This window comes from Uloborus diversus, chromosome 5 (assembly GCF_026930045.1).
Source record: "Uloborus diversus isolate 005 chromosome 5, Udiv.v.3.1, whole genome shotgun sequence".
NCBI lineage: Eukaryota > Metazoa > Arthropoda > Arachnida > Araneae > Uloboridae > Uloborus > Uloborus diversus.
In genome coordinates this window covers 107,592,098-107,611,738 of record NC_072735.1, presented here as the reverse complement: position 1 = coordinate 107,611,738, position 19,641 = coordinate 107,592,098, and the positions used below count along the sequence as shown (strand labels likewise).

Below are 19,641 nucleotides of genomic sequence, written 5' to 3'. Positions count from 1 at the left end.
TGACCAACCAAAGGCATTTCTTTCTTGTATGGCATCTGACGCCAGGTTAGTTTGGGACGTCCGCGCTTCCTCTTGCCATCAGGGGCCCACGGGAGAACATGTCCTATCCATGACCATAAGTTGGAGTCATGATCAACAGTTGGAGTCGGTCATTTTTCCGCAACTCTGCCAGTGCTTTCGGAGTCGAACGGATTTGGGGGTAAAGGAGATGGTGTCGAAGGCTGTGAAATTGTCGAAGACAGAGTAAGTCATTTTTCTACCGACGGGTTATAGCATGGTTGAAAATGAATATTTCTCAAACTGAGAAAATCATTTTACAATTCTCTTTGCTTTTGGTTAACCTTTTAAAAATTTAAATTTCCAATTCTTTTCATATACCCGTTGTATTTCACATAGAACTTGTAAGCTAAGTTTAAACTTCTTGAATCCCTTGAAAGACTAATGGTTTGTAACATTACAATAAATGAAAAATGGTTAAATCAAAAGCACTTATCAAGGAAATATTCGTCTTCTTGCATATAACGGGAGTTGAAGAAGGGTATTCAATCATATGTATTTATTTCAAGGTTGATATGGTGACAGTAGAATATTTAAAAGTATGTTTGCAATCGTAATTGGAATCACTTCCTCAAATATTTTATACTGAATAGTCATTCTCATTGCAATTGACTGTATGTCCCAGAGGTGGTAATACGACAAAGTTTGTGAGTTGTGCATGTTGATTCAAGCTGTAAATGATCATCTGTCGACTGAAAAAAACTCAAAGTAGTACATTGCCCAATCTCAGAAGAAATTACGGCTGTTCCCGTTATGATGATAATAACAGATAAAGAGAAGGAATAAGTCGACGCTTAAGAACTTCGAATTTCCGAAGTAATCAGGACCAACTGCCTTCGGATAACCAAAATTTTCAGATAATCAAGAAGAGTTAAATGTTGAGATAATGCACAGTAACGCATTACGTTTCTTATTGCTTATGATTAAAAGTTGCACAGCAAAATAAAAATAAGAATACTTTAACACACAGAAATTATAGTTAATTGAACTTGAATTTTGTAATGCGTAAAAGAAGTTTTGAAGTTAAGTTTGGTTTATTGCAGTTTCAATTTTTTCTCCTTTGTAGCTCTGTCATGGTATCTATTTTATTGAAGCAGCTCAGATGTGTCGTAATCATTTTGTTGAGCTAGCCAAACAAAATATTCTTCAAAACACGCACGAGCTGCAGAGTTGCTTCAAAGATGAATCTGGGTTAATGAAAGTTTCGCGTAAAAGAAGAAATTAAAAGGGAGGTAGGGATGTTGCCTAGGGGCTTAGCAGTTGAATTTCTTTTAACCGAGAGTTACGGAGGAAAGAGGTTCGAATAATCGATGATTTACTGTAATGTGGGCATTAGAAAACGTGTTTTGTTCACTTTTTCTATCAATCGGAGCAATTGTACTCTTCTATGATTTAGGCTTTGCTATCAAGTTCTATGAATATTTTTATTTCGTTTAAATGTTGCAGTTTTTCCAGGATGCAAAAGAAAAAGGTCTAAACCACATTAATTCAGGTAAAACGATAATTTTGTGAATTCTCTCAAGGATCGACTGCGGTATATTCTTAGCTACCTTTCTTCGCGACTGGTTTAGTCATCTGCATACCTTTCGGCCAAGTTCATTGTTCGATCGCCATTGAATCGGACATATTTTGTGTCACAACACCGCTTTTATGGCTGCGAGAATATTTGCCTTTGTCTAGTGCTGAGTTATAGCCCCGGCCATAAAACGTTACGAATTTGTTTATGTACTAACTTTCTTTTCCTCGAGAAAAAAAAATGGAAGAAAACGCTCGAGAAGGGTATTTTCTATGTTCGCAAACAGTAATTTCTTTGCCGTTCTAATTCGTAGTCACGATTGACGTTCACGGATTCTCGTATTCTTTGCTTGTTCTGAAGTACGAGAGTAGAATAAGTATCGGTGTTATTAATTATGAACATCATCAGCATTTGGCATTTTATTAGTCGCTTTTTCTTTTCATTCATACTTACAATGGCACGTTTCGTTCGAATGACGAAACCCATCTTCTAATTGCGGAGACAGATACAGTACACGATTCGAACAATTCATGAACTGTGCACTAAGCATCCATCGTGAGCAGAATGTTTAATATGTGTTAACATCCTTTGTTGAACTTTTATAATGTGTAGTCCTATTTGATTGTATTGAAAAATAACAATGTGATAAATGAATGACTTATGTTTCTAAAGCAGTAACTGATCCCCCGATAATCAGGGCGGCCAAAAACCTGCTTTTTCTTTTTAAAAAAAAGAAAAAAGCCAGACCGGCCGACTTTTTTTTTTCTTTTTAACAAAGACCAGTCTTTTTTTTAAAAAAGCCGGTCTTTTCTAGCGTTTTTAATTAATTAAATTACTATTTATATTAATGCCTTCTGTATATTTTAATAATGTAATCAATGTCAATTTAAGTAATAAAAACGACAACCTTTACTGAAAATAAAATGATAAAAGGAATACATACACAGAAACTGTAAATCGTTTTAAAGCATTTGGTAAAATCCGTACGCTATTTTTGGACGATCGTCCACTTTAACTGTCGTCTTTAGCATTGAAAAGGGCTTTTTTGTAACCCTAAAACACGTGTATGCAACAATGTGCTACAGTGAAACCTGTGTATAACGATAACCTGTCTATAACAATATTTTTTTTCTTTTGCCCCAGCAAAATGTCAGCATGAATAATCAAACTGTCTATAACGATAACCTGTCTATTACGATATTTTTTTAGGTCCCAACAGTATCGTTGTAGACAGGTTTTACTGTATTTTTCATGCCTCATTGTTGTTGTTTCGTTCAATCTTGGTGTGTATTTGTGTAAAACGGAACTAAATTCTGCATTCATTGAAAATCACATTTTAGATTTCTGCTGCTACAAATGAGCACCTTTATATATAGATATATATCAGGGTTCGGTTTTGGACTGTCCAAAACTGGTTCAGGACAGGACAGGTGGTTTTTACCGTCCGAAATTGTCTTAAACTGTCCAAAACTATGCTAAAGCTAAAGGGGTGTGGTCTAATCAATTTGTATTTACTACAATATTTGTAATGCATAAATATAAATATTAATGAGGTTTAATTGATGAGTATTTGATAATACTTTTTCTCCAAAATGTTCATTTAAAAAATATTTTACTTAAAATAAAATGCCAATAACTCTATCACATTAAAAGTTCCTTTTGTAACAGTTGGTACAGTCATGAAAGGAAATTCACATTGCTACCAAGACAACTAATTTCAGTTACATTTATAACTCAAAGGAATGTTATCAAATTGTACAATAATTTTTAAAAAGCTTCATTTTTTTAATGGTTTTTGCAAATAAATTTTGCGTGATGTTTTAATGAAAATTATTTTTTAAATCATAGATTAAAGAACAAGAAATTAATGATTAAACACAACTTATATTTTAAAACTTGTGCTATTCTGTTTTTAGTTCATAATTTTAATATAATACATTCTGTATTTACAAAAAATTGTCATTTATTGCATTTAAGTCAATTATTGCACTATGTTTTGACTACTTTCTTTCGACACGTGCATAAATGTCGAAAAATCTGGTTTATGGAAACAAAAAAAAAAAAATTTCTACGTAACTAGATTAAAATCTGCTGTATATATAAGCTATATATATATATATATATTTATGCTTGAATGTTCACATTAAATAAGTATATTAAATAGTCAAAAAAAAAAAACTTAATTTTAACACATTTTGTTCTGTTTTTGATATTTTCTCACAAAATATGGTTTTTCAAAAAATAGTTTTGGACCTTTTGGACACAAAGGTTTTTAACCGGATGGTAAAAACCTTGCCAACCCTGCTTTCATTTGCACACATGCACAAGCATAAGTAAATTTGGTTACCATTATTAAAAAAATAATAATAATAACAATAAATAAATAAATAAAATAAACTCATGCATACAAATTTAAATTTTAATCAAGAATTCAACTTCTGTAACTAGATTAAAATCAGAGACATAAATAAGTTGATGTTCACATTGAATAAATGTTCAATATAAAACTTTACTTTGATGCATTTTATTCTGTTTTTGATTTTTTCTCACAAAATACAATTTCTCTAAAAATATAGTTTTGGACACTTTCGGACAGTTTTGGACACCAGGGTTTTGGACAGGACGGTAAAAACCAGGGTTTTTACCGTGGTTTTTACCATAGTGTTCAAAACCTTTCCAACCCTGATATATATATATATATATATATATATAAGTTATATGACATTAGAGTCAAAGTAAACAATATGATAAAAACATTCCATTTCTTATTGAAAATTGATAATTTCCTTATAATAGAGTGCTTAAATGAAACTTGCAGTAAAGTGGTAAATTTGAAGAATCGTTTCTAGATACACTAGATACATCTATCTTACTGAAGGAAAATGATGAAGTCAATTACTTATGAGTGAGGGGAAGAAAAATAGAAAGATTTCTAATTTTGTCCTGCCTGCACAAAGTCATTTAACAACTACCTAATTTTTAGTCTTCTTTCATCGCATGTGTTAATACATTAGTAATTGCATTTAGAATACAAACATATTTTCATTTTGATTAAATTTAAATAAACATTTCAAAATATATATATTTCGTAAAAAGAACTAAAAAAGCCGATTGGCTTTTTTGGTCCGGCTAAAATCCAACAGCCCTGCCGATATTTCGGTATCGACGCAACTTTTCGAGTTGAGCATGTGAATCTTGTTTCTCAGTAGCGCTTGTGATCTCACTCCCCAGTAACTCCGAAACTTGAGTACTCAGAAGCACAATCCAAAGACGGAAAATTAGTAGATATATATACAACAGAACATTTATAGAAATTCAATTTAATGTTTTTTTTCCTGAAACTTTTTCGTACTTTAACAGTATATTTTTGTGTGTATTGAAATTTTGTTAGTAAAATTAAGTAGTGTGATCTTTAGTTTACTTTTAAACATTTAAAAAATCAACAAAAGTGGCGAAAATAATTTAAAATATCTCAACATAAAGAGAATGTATTTGAAAGCTTGCAAAAATCATATCGATAGCAGAAATAATATAGTTTTATATTAACAAAAAATAAAATAACCATAAAATTAGTTTAAAAAACCCAATAGAGCAGTTACTCTGCTGCTTATTTGAAATAGTTCTACACAAAATAACCTTTATAGCACATTTTTACTTGAATCTTAGGATCACCGCTCTACATTTTTAGTTTTACCTAAGGTTCACTTTTATCTTTCTTATCTTGCCTGTCATAAATAATTGTTTATTATGCTTCAATATCATAAGATTGTTTTGATTGTGATAACACTCTTTCAGCTTTCTGCAAATATAACGTTTTCCAAAGAATTTATTGTTAAAACGCTGTGTGTTTGTAGATATCGCTGTGGGGTTGTAGAGTAAAAAGCAGTATTGCATTCACGATTTTTTTCCCCGTTAGATAAATTTTCACGTGTAGTTGTGCATATATTTTGATTGAAATCGGCTGTTTGACATGTATGTATGTATTTTTATATGTTTATGTATGTATGTATTTATGAATGTCTATGTATGTCTTTATATATGTATGTATGTATTTATGTATGTCTATTTATGTATGTCTTTATGTATGTATGTATGTATGCATTTGTGCATTTATATGTATCTCTCATAGTTTAAAAATGGTTTATCGGAGAGTTTTGACATTTTGTATTTAGGACCTGTATTGCGCATAGCTGTGCACGTCTTTTTTTTTTTTTTTTTTCTTTTTTCATTCCAATAGAATGTTTCAAACAGGTAGTTAATTCAGTTGTTGTGTCAAGTTAAGATTAACGTCGTCGTTTTTCACAAATCATTGGGTATATCCTTCAATCCATCTCTATCAGTCAAAAATATTTTGCGCCACTTGGCGATTATAGGAGACACATGCATCTCAATGTCCTTTTATTTCTTTATTGCATTAAGTTAAAATGTTTCAATCGTTGTTGTTTTCCAATCGCGAAAGATTTGGTTTTTAGATTCCAACAGAATTCTTAGGTTTTGAAAAAATATACATGTGATTTAATAAGCTTACAGAAAAGTCATGTGGTGACCACATCAGATTTTCTTTTTCTTTTTATTGACATAAGTAAGAAAAGGATGTTCGTTAGTAAAATAATTTTGCTCTGGTGTTTTTATCATTTCTGGCTGTTTGAAGAATAGCAGGAGATCTCATTGGCGAAGGTATATTACAATTTTTTTATTTTGTGTTCCGTTTTCCTGTATATCGGTACAGGTATATACAGGAAAACCTTTTCATGATATTCATCATAACATTCATGGTTCTCTTCTTCCGTGATTCTCATATTTTTTTCCTGCTTAGAACAAACCGTCGCATTCATTAGAAATTTATGTTTCGTGTTAAGTTAAACTTAACACCCTGGAGCTTAGGTTGGTTTTAAAGGCAGATATTACGTGAGTTTTTCCTATTATTTTGAAATTGTGTGACTTCAATTGCGAATGTTAAGTTAATAATTTAACGATGTGTGTATTTATTAAGTTGGTGTGAATAGTTTGTGTACGAATCATATATTTGTATAATTTCAAAATGGTGAAGAATGAATGCTGAATTTTTAATTTTATTAATTTCAATTTGGTATTTTATCGTAAGTTATTTTCCTCTGATAATTTCAAATTTTTATTATATTCAAATTGCAAATTAAATTCAGTAAGATTTGGAGTTGAGTTTATAGTGTAATACGATATGCCAAAGAGAATTTTCCGTTTCGGTTCAAGAAAAAATTAAAAGTTCAGAAAACAATTTGAATGCTGTAACCATTATTTAAACCGCGACTCCTACAAATAAAATTTGAAGGTTTTCATCCTTCATACTATTCTACGCGTTTTGTTGAGTCTTTTTACTACAACTTAGAAGCATTTTTAAGTTGAAAAAAAAATAGTTACGCCAAATGTAATCTAACTTTGTTTTAACAAGAAACTTACGAAATTTGCCTTTTATATTTTCAAATAATAGCTTGTTATATCTCACCTTATTGTGTATTTTTTTCGTAAAAAATTTTTCATCGTTTATACTTTTATAGTGTATTTTCTTATTTCTGTTAAAAAAAATTTTTTATTCCTTGTGAATAGTAAAAAATAGAGAATTCGATGGTATATTAAAGCTGCTGTTTGTCTTTCAAATCGAGCCTGAAGCCACGTAACTCAAAATTGTTAAAAAATGAGCAGATGCAAACGTCGCAATAACTAAAAATAGAAAGAAGAAGGAAATGTGATTTTATCACAAGTGCATCAATACAATGTTCCAAACTGCTCACCGTTCATAAAGAACGGTTGTCCGTTTTTTAGATGAACGAACGGATCCGTTCATTTTAAGGATTCGTTCTTTTTGACCCGTTCGTTCAAGAACGACTCATCCCTAAATGAAACTACTAATGCAGAGCAACCACTTGACCCAAAATTTCTTCTAGGATAAAAGCACCAAATATGAGATACCTTTTGTTTGTCACTTATAACTAACATAATTGAGAAAAAATGTTGAACGTAAAAACATTTCAAGGTACCGTCATATTGGGCGGCTTTTCCCTGCTCTGAGATGCAAATTATTTTATCAATTTAATATTTTGCTTCATGTTCGCTTAGGTCATCTTTTGTAGCCGTCATATTGTTAGTTTGAATACAATTCAATTTCATTATTTTTGAGAGAGCTCTCAGTACAATATTACAAAAATTCGAATACTTTCAATTATTTTGGCCTTTTTCTTCTTGTTTTGCTAGTTTACTGTAAAATCTTCTTTAGTTTTCAAATCACAAAAATCTCTCTTTCAACATAAAGCAATATCCATCCGAGTGAATACTAATAATTTTTTCTCCAAATTCTGAGCAAAAATTCCTTAGCAATAAGACGAAATATTCATCTTTAAATATTTAAATGAATTAACGCTCGATTTCAGAAAATAACTCGGCATTCTATTCACATTCAAACTGAGGAAAATTCTCAAAAAAAAAAAAAACTTTACCAAACCACTACATAGAAACTTCAATATTTGCATCACAGAAATCCTTACTAAACAATTATCACGTTTTCCGTCTGTCTCGAACACAAAAAATGAATGAATTATATCGTCGTCGAATAAATCAAATCACCATCGTAATGCTTCTTAATTAATTCTTAATTACTCTTTGTTTAATTCACCGATGCTCCGACAGACAACCAAAATTAATTTTCGTCCGCGGAATCCGAGCTTTTTATTTATCTCAAACCTGTGTTATTGGCTGACAACATATGTATTCGCTAAAATTTTCATGTAATGTTTAAAAACGTCACGCTCTCCTGCTATCGACTTATTAACTTTTTATTATCCGCCTTTTTTTTTTTTTTTTTTTTTTTTGCGCGCGGGATCGATTTTCAATTTTTATTTTCCTCCATTCCTTGTTTGTTTTTTGACTTCATGCTCTTTCGCTTTCATCTGGACGATCGAAAACGATAACGAGGTATATATGAAGGGGGAGGGACAAAACATGGGGGTGGACCTCCATTTTTTTTTTCCTTCCAAACTCGGAGCCCCCTTCCATTGGTGACCCCGTTCCCTGGATACATCCTACACTCCCCCCCCCCCTCCACGCGATACCCTCCCGGTACATGATCCATTTTTAGCCGGCAAAAAGCCAAGTGGCGTTTGTAACTTTGCAACTGAATTCGCGCCTTAACTTTCCTTTGGTATATGTTTTTTTAATCTTTGGCCACCGCGTTCTTTATACTCTTGGCGACGATTTGATGATTTTTTTTTCCATATTTATAGTCAAGTCCAATTTTTGTTCTATTTTTGTTAGTGTTGCTATTTATTGTTTCCCGAAAGATTATTAATGATTGAGCCGCCGCCTGAGCTCTTAATGCGATTTTTTTTTTTTTGGTAAGAGTTTGAATGCTGTATTAAATGAGTACATTTAGACAATTTATAGCATAACTTTTGTTTGTTTTCATTAACGTTTCATTAGAATCCCCTTTCTTGATTACTTTTCATTGCAACTATATCATCATTTAAAATTGCATGGTAATTTTCTATTATTTGATTCTTTTGTACTTATTTTTCATACATGTTTAAGCAAAAGTAGATGAAGGGAATGTAGCCAATAACACATATTGCCACAAAGTAACACATTATCAAATGAAATAGTTAATAAAAACTATTAAAATAAACGTTTGGTAGTGCGGTTTTGATGAAAAATTACTAACCGCTGTCTTTTAAGTATCAGAAGCGCGAACAGTCCACTAACTGCAAGAATGAAAGCTTTTAGAAAGTGATTCCTCTAACAAGAACTGTAAACAGTCAGGGAAAAAACCTGTGCCGCAAAAGATCTTTTACAGTAATTATTGTAGATACGCATCATATATATTTTTATTGTAGATTTTTAGCTCAGCCGGGAGGGGGGGGGGTTGTACCGAATCCTCCCGCTAGATACGTGAAGACTATTCCACAATGTCCGCTACATAAGACTTAACGAAAATTAATCAGTAATACAAACAAATCGTTCGTAACATGTGAAAAATAGTTATGGAGAACAACCAAGCAGCCCGCTACAAAATGAAATTTTCATATTGTACTGAACTGAATTAACTAAAGCAAGTGTTGATTGCAAAAAAAAAAAAAAAAAAATAATAATAATAATAAATGAATTTGGTGTAAGCTAGACATACTACTGGCTATAACCGCACATTTAAGATCACCGAACATTTAAGAAGCACACATTGTAAAGGCTGTTAAAAAATCTTGCAAGTCTACCCTAAAAAAGCTTTTCCTCCATCCCCTTTTTCCTGCAACTCAAGCTTGTTTTGACACTAAAAAGTACTGTTTGTTAGACATTCAGCAACAGTATGAACGAGCGATTTTTTTTAAAGCAGATTAATTTTTATTAATTGTTATGTTGCTTCATTGTAAAATAAGTGTTTTGTGTATGTAGGGGGAGGGAGGTTAGGGTGAAAATACACGGTTGGGGAAAAAAATAAATGTATGACGCATACGAGTAGAAACAGTTCTGTTAAGCCTTTTTTTTTCTGGGACAGTTTTTTTTTTAATTTTTTTTACGAGGGGCGTTACTTGATACAAATAGCAGAATCTATGCGCTTTTTGTATGTAAAAATAAGGATTTTGTTTAGTATCTTTTTTTAGCAATATTTGTAGCATTATACCCGTAGAAATATTAATTCAAAATAAACAAATGCTGGTTCATGACCCATTGGACATAGTACTTTGATAAAATGGGTCCCATAAGAAAGCGATGAGTTTCTTTTTTTTTTTTTTTTTTCACGGCGAGCTCACGAAGTTTTTCTATTAAATCGTCTACTACACTTTTGCCAGATAGCGACATTGGTGGCCTGTAATCAAGTATCCTGAATAAATAGATTTCCAGGCTTTCCTATCGTCAAAAAACATATGATAAATTCTTATCAGCAAGAGGGTGTTGATACATTTTTTTTCGCTCAGTCAGATGAGCAAAAATGTTCAACGCCACGGATATGTTTCGTGGAACCTTTAAAGCGGTATACTCTGACATGGTACTGTAAATCTTATATATTTTTCTATTTTTTACTGTCCTAAAACATTCCTGTGTATTTAGAGGTTAAATTAATTGTAGTCATGAATGAAACTGATATTATTAGGTTATGAACTTTGACACTTGCTGATGTATGTATATGTATCTACAGTCGAAAAACCGTTGATTTTCATGAAGCAAATTCCCAGCTTCCTGATGTTCTCTTTGAATGATAATTTTTTGCTAAACTAGACAACAAGTTCAAAAAACTGGTAAAAGATAGGTCTTAAATCATAACATTAGATCTAAGTAATTTATCTTTTTAGCTGCAGTTAGGGTTAGAGTGACACAGCATTCGACAAACTAAACTTAACAGCAGATAGGGACTTGCGTTACTCAAAGCGAAATCAAATGTTGCCAAAATAATTTTATTTTGTTTTCCGAAGGGTAAATGGAAAACTTTTAAAGACTTTGACATAACTTATTTATAAAAACATGGAATAAAATGAAATTCATTGACTATTTAGAAAGAGAAGAACGGTGGTTATCAGAAATTTATTGATGCGAAATCAGTATAATAATGAATCAATTTATGGAAAGCAATAAAACTAAAGAGCTAAAAGCGTTGATTTATCTATCTGGTAATCAGTTCAAATGTTACTCTTAGAAGTGGTTGAATTATTTAAACTAGTGATGGAAGTAATAATTAGCAACATAAGTCTGCACTTTGGAGCAACAACACACCCAATGTAACAAATATCAGTTTTACAGAAAGTGAGAGTCAGATTTCATCATTATTTTCTGGCTCTTTCCAACTTTTACGTCAGAGCCCAGCGAAATTTGATACTCTTCAAGAGTTTTTTTTTTTTTTAATCGGTGTATTTTATGTACTCTTCAAGATATTATTGTCTCATGTTACATTAGGAATGCACATTTAAATAAAACTAAGGATCTGTTCATAGTTCATTAAATTATTGATTTTGTGCTGAGGTGATTTCCTTTTTTTCCACAGGACTCCTATGATGGACTTACTAGTTCAAGCCACAACTTCTAACAAAATACCCCCAAGTGATCACATCATCAACGTCATTTCCAAAGATGAGCGTAGTGTTCACTACAAGCCTAATACACCTATTGGCTCTTTAGATGCTAATACAGTGTACATAGTTCCTAAGTCAACCCTAGAGCAACCTGTGAAAAGAATGCCAAAGCTTGCCAATCAACCTTTTGAGGTATGGTGTAAATCCTTTTATTTACTTTCAATTGCATATTTGCAGACGTTTATTGCTAATTGCCATATTGTCCAATTACATCATTTGCCTCCTAGCTTTCTTGTGTGCCAAAGGATGTCCGGAACTAAGAGCAAACCAATTTCCGGTTCTGCAAGGGGTCATTATCGAAAAGTTACAAAACGCTTGTTTTTTTATTTATCGAGAAATTTAATATAAAGTTTTGCAAAGAATGGTTTTTTTTTTGTCCGCCACTGTATAATCCCCCATTTAAAACCTGACGTAAACGTCAGGGGTTAAAAATAATGATGTATAATGATAATATGTTTTGGAATAGTCAAATTGTGCCCGTGAAACTTCTACGTAAGGAGAGAAAAATACTGATGATTGTAATAAAAAGGAATGCAATTGATCCATATTTATCTATTAACTCTACATCAAACTGAACTCTGGCTCTGAATGTAACCTCCATAAATACAATTCGATACCATCAACTGCCTCTGATGCGGATCCACAGGCAGATGATAGTGTTGTAATAGTATTTACTATAATGTATTTTCTCTCTCATATGTTTTTTTACATATTATTTTCTTTCTGATTTGAACGTAATGTAATGCCATCGAATATGCATCAACGTTTATGTGCTGAAATCGACAGTGTAAAGAACGTGTCGCATAGCAAAGAGCCCTTAGCACATCATCTAATGTCTGGGTTTTACCCAAAAATATTCGCCAGGGTTTGCTTTTTCTTGCGTTATTCTTTTCTTTTTAAGAATTTTTTCTTCTCTTTTTGAGAGAATAAAAGGCAATTAACACAAATACATAGGAATCATTAGTCGAAAATGAAATCAACTACATAAAAATGGTGTAAGAAAGAAATTTTATCCTTTAAGTTTTTTTTTTTTTTTTTTTTGATTGATTAATGCTAACAATTTTGTGAAAGGTTTGTTTTGCTATACAAACACATCCATGAATTTTTTCCATGTTTTCACTAGGGTTCGCCGATATATATCAGTCGATATATATCCCGACATATATCCGATATTTATGTTGAGAATATGTCATTTTGATATTTTCGATATTTTTTAAACTACGGTATCTTCAATATAAAAATTATATTAAGCATAGTAATATTGTTCATTTATTATTAAAAATAACCAAAAAGTTATGTACTGTATTTTTATGATGTATTAATACATCATTAATATAACAAAGTAACATAATATTCCTTTTTTTATTTTATATTCGTACAATTATTAATAATGTTACAATTTTAATATTGAAAGTGCATAGTTAAATATTAAACGTTGGTCAGAAAAAATAAAATATGTCTGTGCGCCGACTAATGCATATTTTTTTATTTCTGAATCATATAACTGTGTAAAAGTAGTTAACAGGAAAAAAATGAGTTGAACAGCTAATGCTAAATTCACTTTATTAAAATTGATATAAATGTAAAATAAATATTAGATATAAATAATGAAAGAAACCTTAATTTTAAGTCTACAACCCATATTGTAATTTTAACATAGGAAAATAAAGAATGATTTGAGGACGCATTTACTATTTTGAAGACTTTAGCTTGTAATCATTGAAAGTATCGGGTATACATCAAAATATCGGATATTTTCGAAAATATCAAACCCTGGTTTTCACTACAGTCGGCTGAAAAAAAAAATCTTTATGACTATTTTTGAGAAATCGAAACCTAAAACAGGGAAAAGAAGATACTTTTAAAAGCATGTTTCTTGTTGTTTAAGTGATTTTTTGATTATTTGGAACACATACAGGGAAAAAAATTCTTGGAGCTGGAACCAAGCCAACATCGAACTCGTGCGTCGCTGAAAATTCCATGGCGTGTTTGAGATATAAATTCTTTTGCACCTTGCAAATGTTTCAGTTATTTTGGAAGTTTAAAGCTGATTTAACCTAAGTTACTTTTAATAAGCTCTTTTTACTTCAATATTTTTTTTTATTTGCTCCCTTTATATTTGTTATTATAAAATCATTGGCAGTTTTTTTTTTTTTTAAATGCCAAGAGAATGATAGCTGATGTAAAAGGAAGAGCGAAAATACAAAACAAAGTGCATAAGAAAAAAAAGAAGAAAAACATCTCATTTTACCATCGTATGTCTGGTGTTCAATAACGTTTCCATCTGGGAACAAAAAACAAAGTGGCTCATGTTCATTTCCTCTTGGAAGCCACACAGAAGACAGAAAAGGATCAAATGGCAAGATGAATCTGTGGAAGAGTGCTTTTGTAGACAATCATACCTAAAAAAAAGTCGTTGCTTTGCTGCTGACTTATCTTTGGGTCACTCGGGAATATTATGGACATAGCTATACCAAGACTTTTTTTTTTTTGGCCGAACATTGGCGCTTAAGCCATTAGTTCAAGAGTTCTCCAATATTTTTTGACAATGTCCTCATATTGAGATAATACAATATAACTTTCTAAATGTTCAAAGTCAGTGGCTGTTTGGAGTCACATAAAGAAGATTCTGGGGGTATCCACCACTCTGATTCGATAAATATGGTCTCGCGTTCCGTTCAATTCCGCAGAGGAATGGGGTGCACTGCAGAACTTTTGTTTTGTTATTCTCTGATTGCCGTTTTATAAGGTTAATACAGTCATCGATGCCTTTAGATCGAGAGGAACAGAGAGACTCATAGCCTGCAGAGCTGCTCTTGAATCTGAGACTCCCCACATTAGAACATTGCTCAAAACGGTTCTGAAGCTAAACAAGAGGCCAACCGGATATCTGAAGTTTCACCACGTAAGCACCAACAGAAGAGTGAAATGAGAACAGCTTACAATGGACATTAGCTACAACATCAATTCATTCACTGGTCCTAGAACCATCTGTGTAGAGTATAGACTCTTAGCAAATAGGATGCCATATTTTTAGATCATTTTGCCATTCTACACGTTGCCCAGAGGTCACCACTAGGAGGTAGATCGACATTGCAGAGCTTTTGCAACGTAGATCTACCTCATCGTGGGTCACCTTGTTTTTGATTTATTCCTCTTATTAATTCATTTTATTATCGATTTTCAAATATGTTTAATACATTTCACAGCATCTTGTTTTATGCACCTGGATGTATCTGTACTCGTTCTTATTGCGATAATTTCGATCCACGCGGAGTTCTTTTCTTTTTTTTTTTCAAATTGTCACGTTCATTTCTGCAAACAAACCCAGACAGAAGTTTTAAGTTGATGCATCAGGGACAAATAGTTGCCGATTGCCGAACCACTAATTTCTGTTACGAATTCTAATTAATCAGTCTCTTTGTTTTCACTGTATACGTATAATATCGTGGGAATATGAGCAATGGTTCGTAGTTTACATAGTGACTCTGTTTGTAAATACCGAAAGTAATATATGTGCTTGTTTTCAGCAGCAAACATTCAGGTTGCAGGTGAACTTACCTCATAATCAGCGAATGGTGCTCAGAGTCAGTCCTCGTATAACCCTTGCAGAGCTCAAAAACCAGATTTGTTCCGAGAAAGAACTCGACCACAGCACTCACCACTTAGTGCACCCCGCTCAGCCCGACACTGTCTTGGACCTCAACGCCACTCTAGAAGTATATGGATGCGCTGAAATCAGTTTGATGTCGAATTCCGGTAAGTCTCCGATTTTTATCCGTCTTTTTCAGAAGTAATTTTGTTGTACTTGGCTTGTAACGAAAAACATATTTCTTAAGCGATTCAACTGTTAAAAAATGTCCTACACTGCAGTCAAAGTTATTGTAATTTCTTTATTGGTTGTCTGCATTTAGTGTGCATTTGCAAGTAGGGTAATGTGGGGTAAAGTGAAATAGCGGAGAAAAGTGAAATGGTAAAATCTTTGCACAGTTTGCAGTGCCACCTATCTGGTAATTTTTCATGTATGTTCTTTCACATTTATCTGTTAAAACATTTATTTTCGCAAGCCGAAATTTCTGTGAAAAAAATAGCTTTGATTTTGCGAGTTGAAAATTTCGCGAATTTTATAGAACAGAACCAAGAGTTGAAAAATAAATCACAAAAAGAAAATATTTCGCGAGTCTAAATTTTCACGATTACGACGTCTTCGCGAGAACCTTTAAAATTAACGCCTCGCCAAAAATATGTGCTTTTGCAGTAGTTGATTCCAATCAAAAATATAGAGCTCTAAAGATCAAAGTATACAATTATGCAAGTCATTTTCAAAATTGTATACACATAATCTAATCTTTTGTAGTTTATCAAAAATAATTTTTAGTAAGATAAAATGATACAGATTTTGTAATTAAGATTTTAAGTATTAATTCAGATCTAGTGATGTCCAGTGCAGTACTTATTTAGTTAATACCAGGCATGTTTTGATTTTTAATGTTCAATATAATTTGCCGGACAGGGGGCAAAGTGAAATAGTTCATTTTGTTTACTTTTTCATTCATTTATTGAATCACTTCTGGTTTCATTCACTTATTTATTCGCTCATCTATTTTTTCCTCATGTATTAATATTGATTTATTTATTCCTTTACTGTTCCGTTATTTATTCATTATTTTAACTACTCATTCGACCAAATTGTTCTTAATGATTAAATAGAATATATTTCATTAGAAAAAAAAATATTTTTCACTTTGCCCAATGAAAAAAAAATTTTTTTTTAAAGATATAAATGTCTAAAATGAAAATAATGTTTCAATGAAAGTTTTATTTTTAAGTACAGTGTTCTTCTTTATGTAATGTAATTTTAAAACCAAATATACCATTTGTTCGTTTTGAAAAAGTTATCTAAAATTTTGAAAGTTACCTAAACTATTTCACTTTTCCCCACATCCCCCAACTAATTACATACCTTTCATGTTTACATAAATATTTTTTTGCATATTTTAATTTTCATGCGTCGTTATAAGCTTCAATTATTTTTTAATTTGAGAATATTTTTATGTAAACGAAAATATAGCTCCGTTATCCTTACAGACGTATTGTACTATTTTAGGTCTTAGGGATAGTATTCGAAGCACTTCTACCAATTTCTTTGTTTATCAAGGGCCAAGAATTGAAGAAGAAAAGAAAAAGAAGGGTATATTAAGATTGTTTTCAAGAAAGAAAAAAGATGTACGTATTATAGTGTATATAACATTCAATATTTTGGTGCTCTATAGAAATTTAAAGTTATCCTACAACCTATTTGCTTTTTTATGATTACTGCATTAAATATTTTCATTTATTTTTAATAACGAGAACTGCAGGATTGCGTATACACAGTTATTTCATCTCTTCAGAGGCGAACAGAGATTAAAATTTTAGGAAGAATCATTCTGAAGAATGATCCTTCCATCCCACCCCTATAATCGAACCAACGGTTTTAGGTGAGAAAAATTTCTGAACCTGCATCGGTGTCAACAAAAAGCAGCAAATCGGACAGGAATAAGGCACCTAATAGGGCATAAGCGTTACAAATTAATTTCATAAGCAATGGAGAGAAGAAGTATTTCAAATATTTACTTTCGAAAATAATTAATGTATTGGAAATACTACTAAAAAGGTTTACATTTTATTTATAAAGTGGTGGAACACAATGTGGACGGATACTATTGTCATCGGTTTAGGGGGGGGGAGAGTTCATGACCCCCATGGCCCTCCCCTTGTATTCGCCACTGCATCTCTTTCAATGTTCGTTGGTTTTTCAGAATTGAGAGAGGACATATCTATTACACACAATTTGTGCGTGTACTCATGTATGCGCGTTGTATTCCTATTTTTTGACAGCATTTTTTGTTTTTACAACATTTCTAATTGATGAACAGTGTAGTGTAAACACTGTCGTTTCCAAAGACAAACACAGCAATCCGTATGTACTACATGTACGAGAATAGCAAGCTTTCAAAGAAATATTGAAAATCTTGAAATAATCCTCATATTCCCCAATAGCCGATGATCAAGTAACCCCCGTGTTTCAACAATGAAACTCGCGCCACGGCATGATAATTTGATAATATATTTTGGTAACGCTTAACAAGTAAGGAAAGGCTTTATTGTAACGAGGATGAACTCGATTCGGTAACTTAACTGTTTTACTGATAAGACTCATTTCAGGGGAATGAAGAAACGAAAAAGTGGTCAACAATGAACGCTACCTACTGGAGTTTAGGGTTAATCCACTGGAGTAAGGGTAAAAATTTCAACTATCAAACTATCACCAGACAGGTGATTGCTTCGTTCAAATGTAGAAGAGTAGAAGCAATTTTCACTCGTCATACCTTGACGGGCGACTTTCTAGTAATATAATAAAATGTAATGTAACATAGTTGTAAATCATACTTTAAGTGCAAATATTTCGGTATTTTAGTTACGTTTGATACGTTATCTGTTAAATTGTGTATCACTAATTTATGTGAAGAGTGAAATACGCTGCTGTGCAATTCCTGCATTGCTATGAACCATTGTGGTAAAGAGAGTCTTACAGACTTGACTACCCAACGCTTTTCTTCTACGTGCTTTGTGTCATGGAACCATGTTTAGCATGACAACTTTCGCATTTCTTATTTTGAATTTGTGTTTTATTTAGGGCAATTTTTCAAATACAGTTTTTAAAGCTTGCCAATAAATCCCCAAGTTATCGTCAGATTTAGCGCGAAAAGGGAGAGGTTAAATTTTGTTTCAGTTTGGCGATATTTGGTGCAGATTGCGTGCAATTTGTTGTTTCGTGATGAAATTTTACCCTTATCTTAAATATGAATGCTCAAATTTTATGAATTCAATGCATTATTTTTTATTTAATAAGCTTTCACATACAGGGCAGTCAAGAGGGGCGGAAGGCAAGCCTGCTCACGAAGCGGGTCTGAGGGAAAAAAATTTTAAAATGAAATAAATGTCCTCCTTTTCTCTCAAAAAAGTTAAATTTGAAGAAACTCTTTCTTCTAGAATTAATTTTATAAGTTTTCGATGTTTCAAATTTGAAGTGAGACGTTCTGTTTGTCTTTATTTTCAGAGCCCCATCGACGCCATCAACCAAAAATGAATGTGATTTTTTTTTTTTTTTTTTTTGCTTGAATTACGAGGCTAACAAGAAATTGCTTCTCTTTGAAAGACTTCTTTAATGAAACGGACAAAAGACAAAAAAAGAAGGAATAAATATAATCGTTTGTATTTTCAGCTCTCGAACCTCCAAACGTAGTCAAACAATGAAATTAAGTGAAAAAAAAATTTAAAAATGCAATGATTTAAGATTTGAGTTTACTGGTACATACTGAAAGCTCTAGATTAGCGTTCGCCAGTCGCCAACGGGCGACCATTTCATTGAAAATGGCTACCGAAAAATCGAGTCTTGGTCGCCAAAAGCACGTGTTTTTTTATTTGTTAAAAATCATTGGTATATTATGCTACTATAACACACTTCGAATCCTGAGATGTTCAGTGCAACAGTCGACTCCACCTTGGCAATGTAATTCGGAGCAAAATCTCTAAAAGTTATTTATATTTTTCGCTGAATACCTTTTTTTTAAATGACTATCAAAAGTCAAAAGTGGCTACTGCTCAAAATTACTAGTCTAGAGCTCTAATTTTGACCCAGCGCTAAAAATGGTTGCAGACACCTAAACTCAGAACCTGATTAACGCACGGTCCTTCAGATCCGTGGATCTGGGCACAATAATTTTATGGGCAGCAATATAGAGCAAATTATTTTTTCTTCTCTTTTTTTGGAAACTATCACTTTGAAAATGGGCAGATTTTCTAGTGAGAGGGGCACCAAATTTTTCGAGAACCCGGGCATCATTTTGGCTTGATTGGGCTCTGCTTTGCCTAAGCTGCATTTTTATGCTAATCAGTTTTAGAATAACCTTATCTAACACTATCTCTTTTAAATTTTTC

At 32.2% G+C, this 19,641-nt stretch overlaps 1 protein-coding gene across 9 annotated transcripts in view; it reads left to right on the top strand.

The window, feature by feature from the left end:
• LOC129221970 (cordon-bleu protein-like 1) overlaps nucleotides 1–19,641 on the top strand; it is a 373,733-nt gene that overhangs the window by 333,907 nt on the left and 20,185 nt on the right. For 7 of the 9 annotated variants that reach the window (XM_054856374.1, XM_054856378.1, XM_054856371.1 and 4 more), the window contains 3 exons: nucleotides 11,571–11,790; nucleotides 15,189–15,417; nucleotides 16,766–16,884. In XM_054856374.1, the coding sequence (XP_054712349.1) occupies nucleotides 11,571–11,790; nucleotides 15,189–15,417; nucleotides 16,766–16,884 (568 nt within the window). The remainder of the gene's footprint in view (nucleotides 1–11,570; nucleotides 11,791–15,188; nucleotides 15,418–16,765; nucleotides 16,885–19,641) is intronic. The other 2 variants (XM_054856373.1, XM_054856375.1) reach the window with 2 other exon arrangements.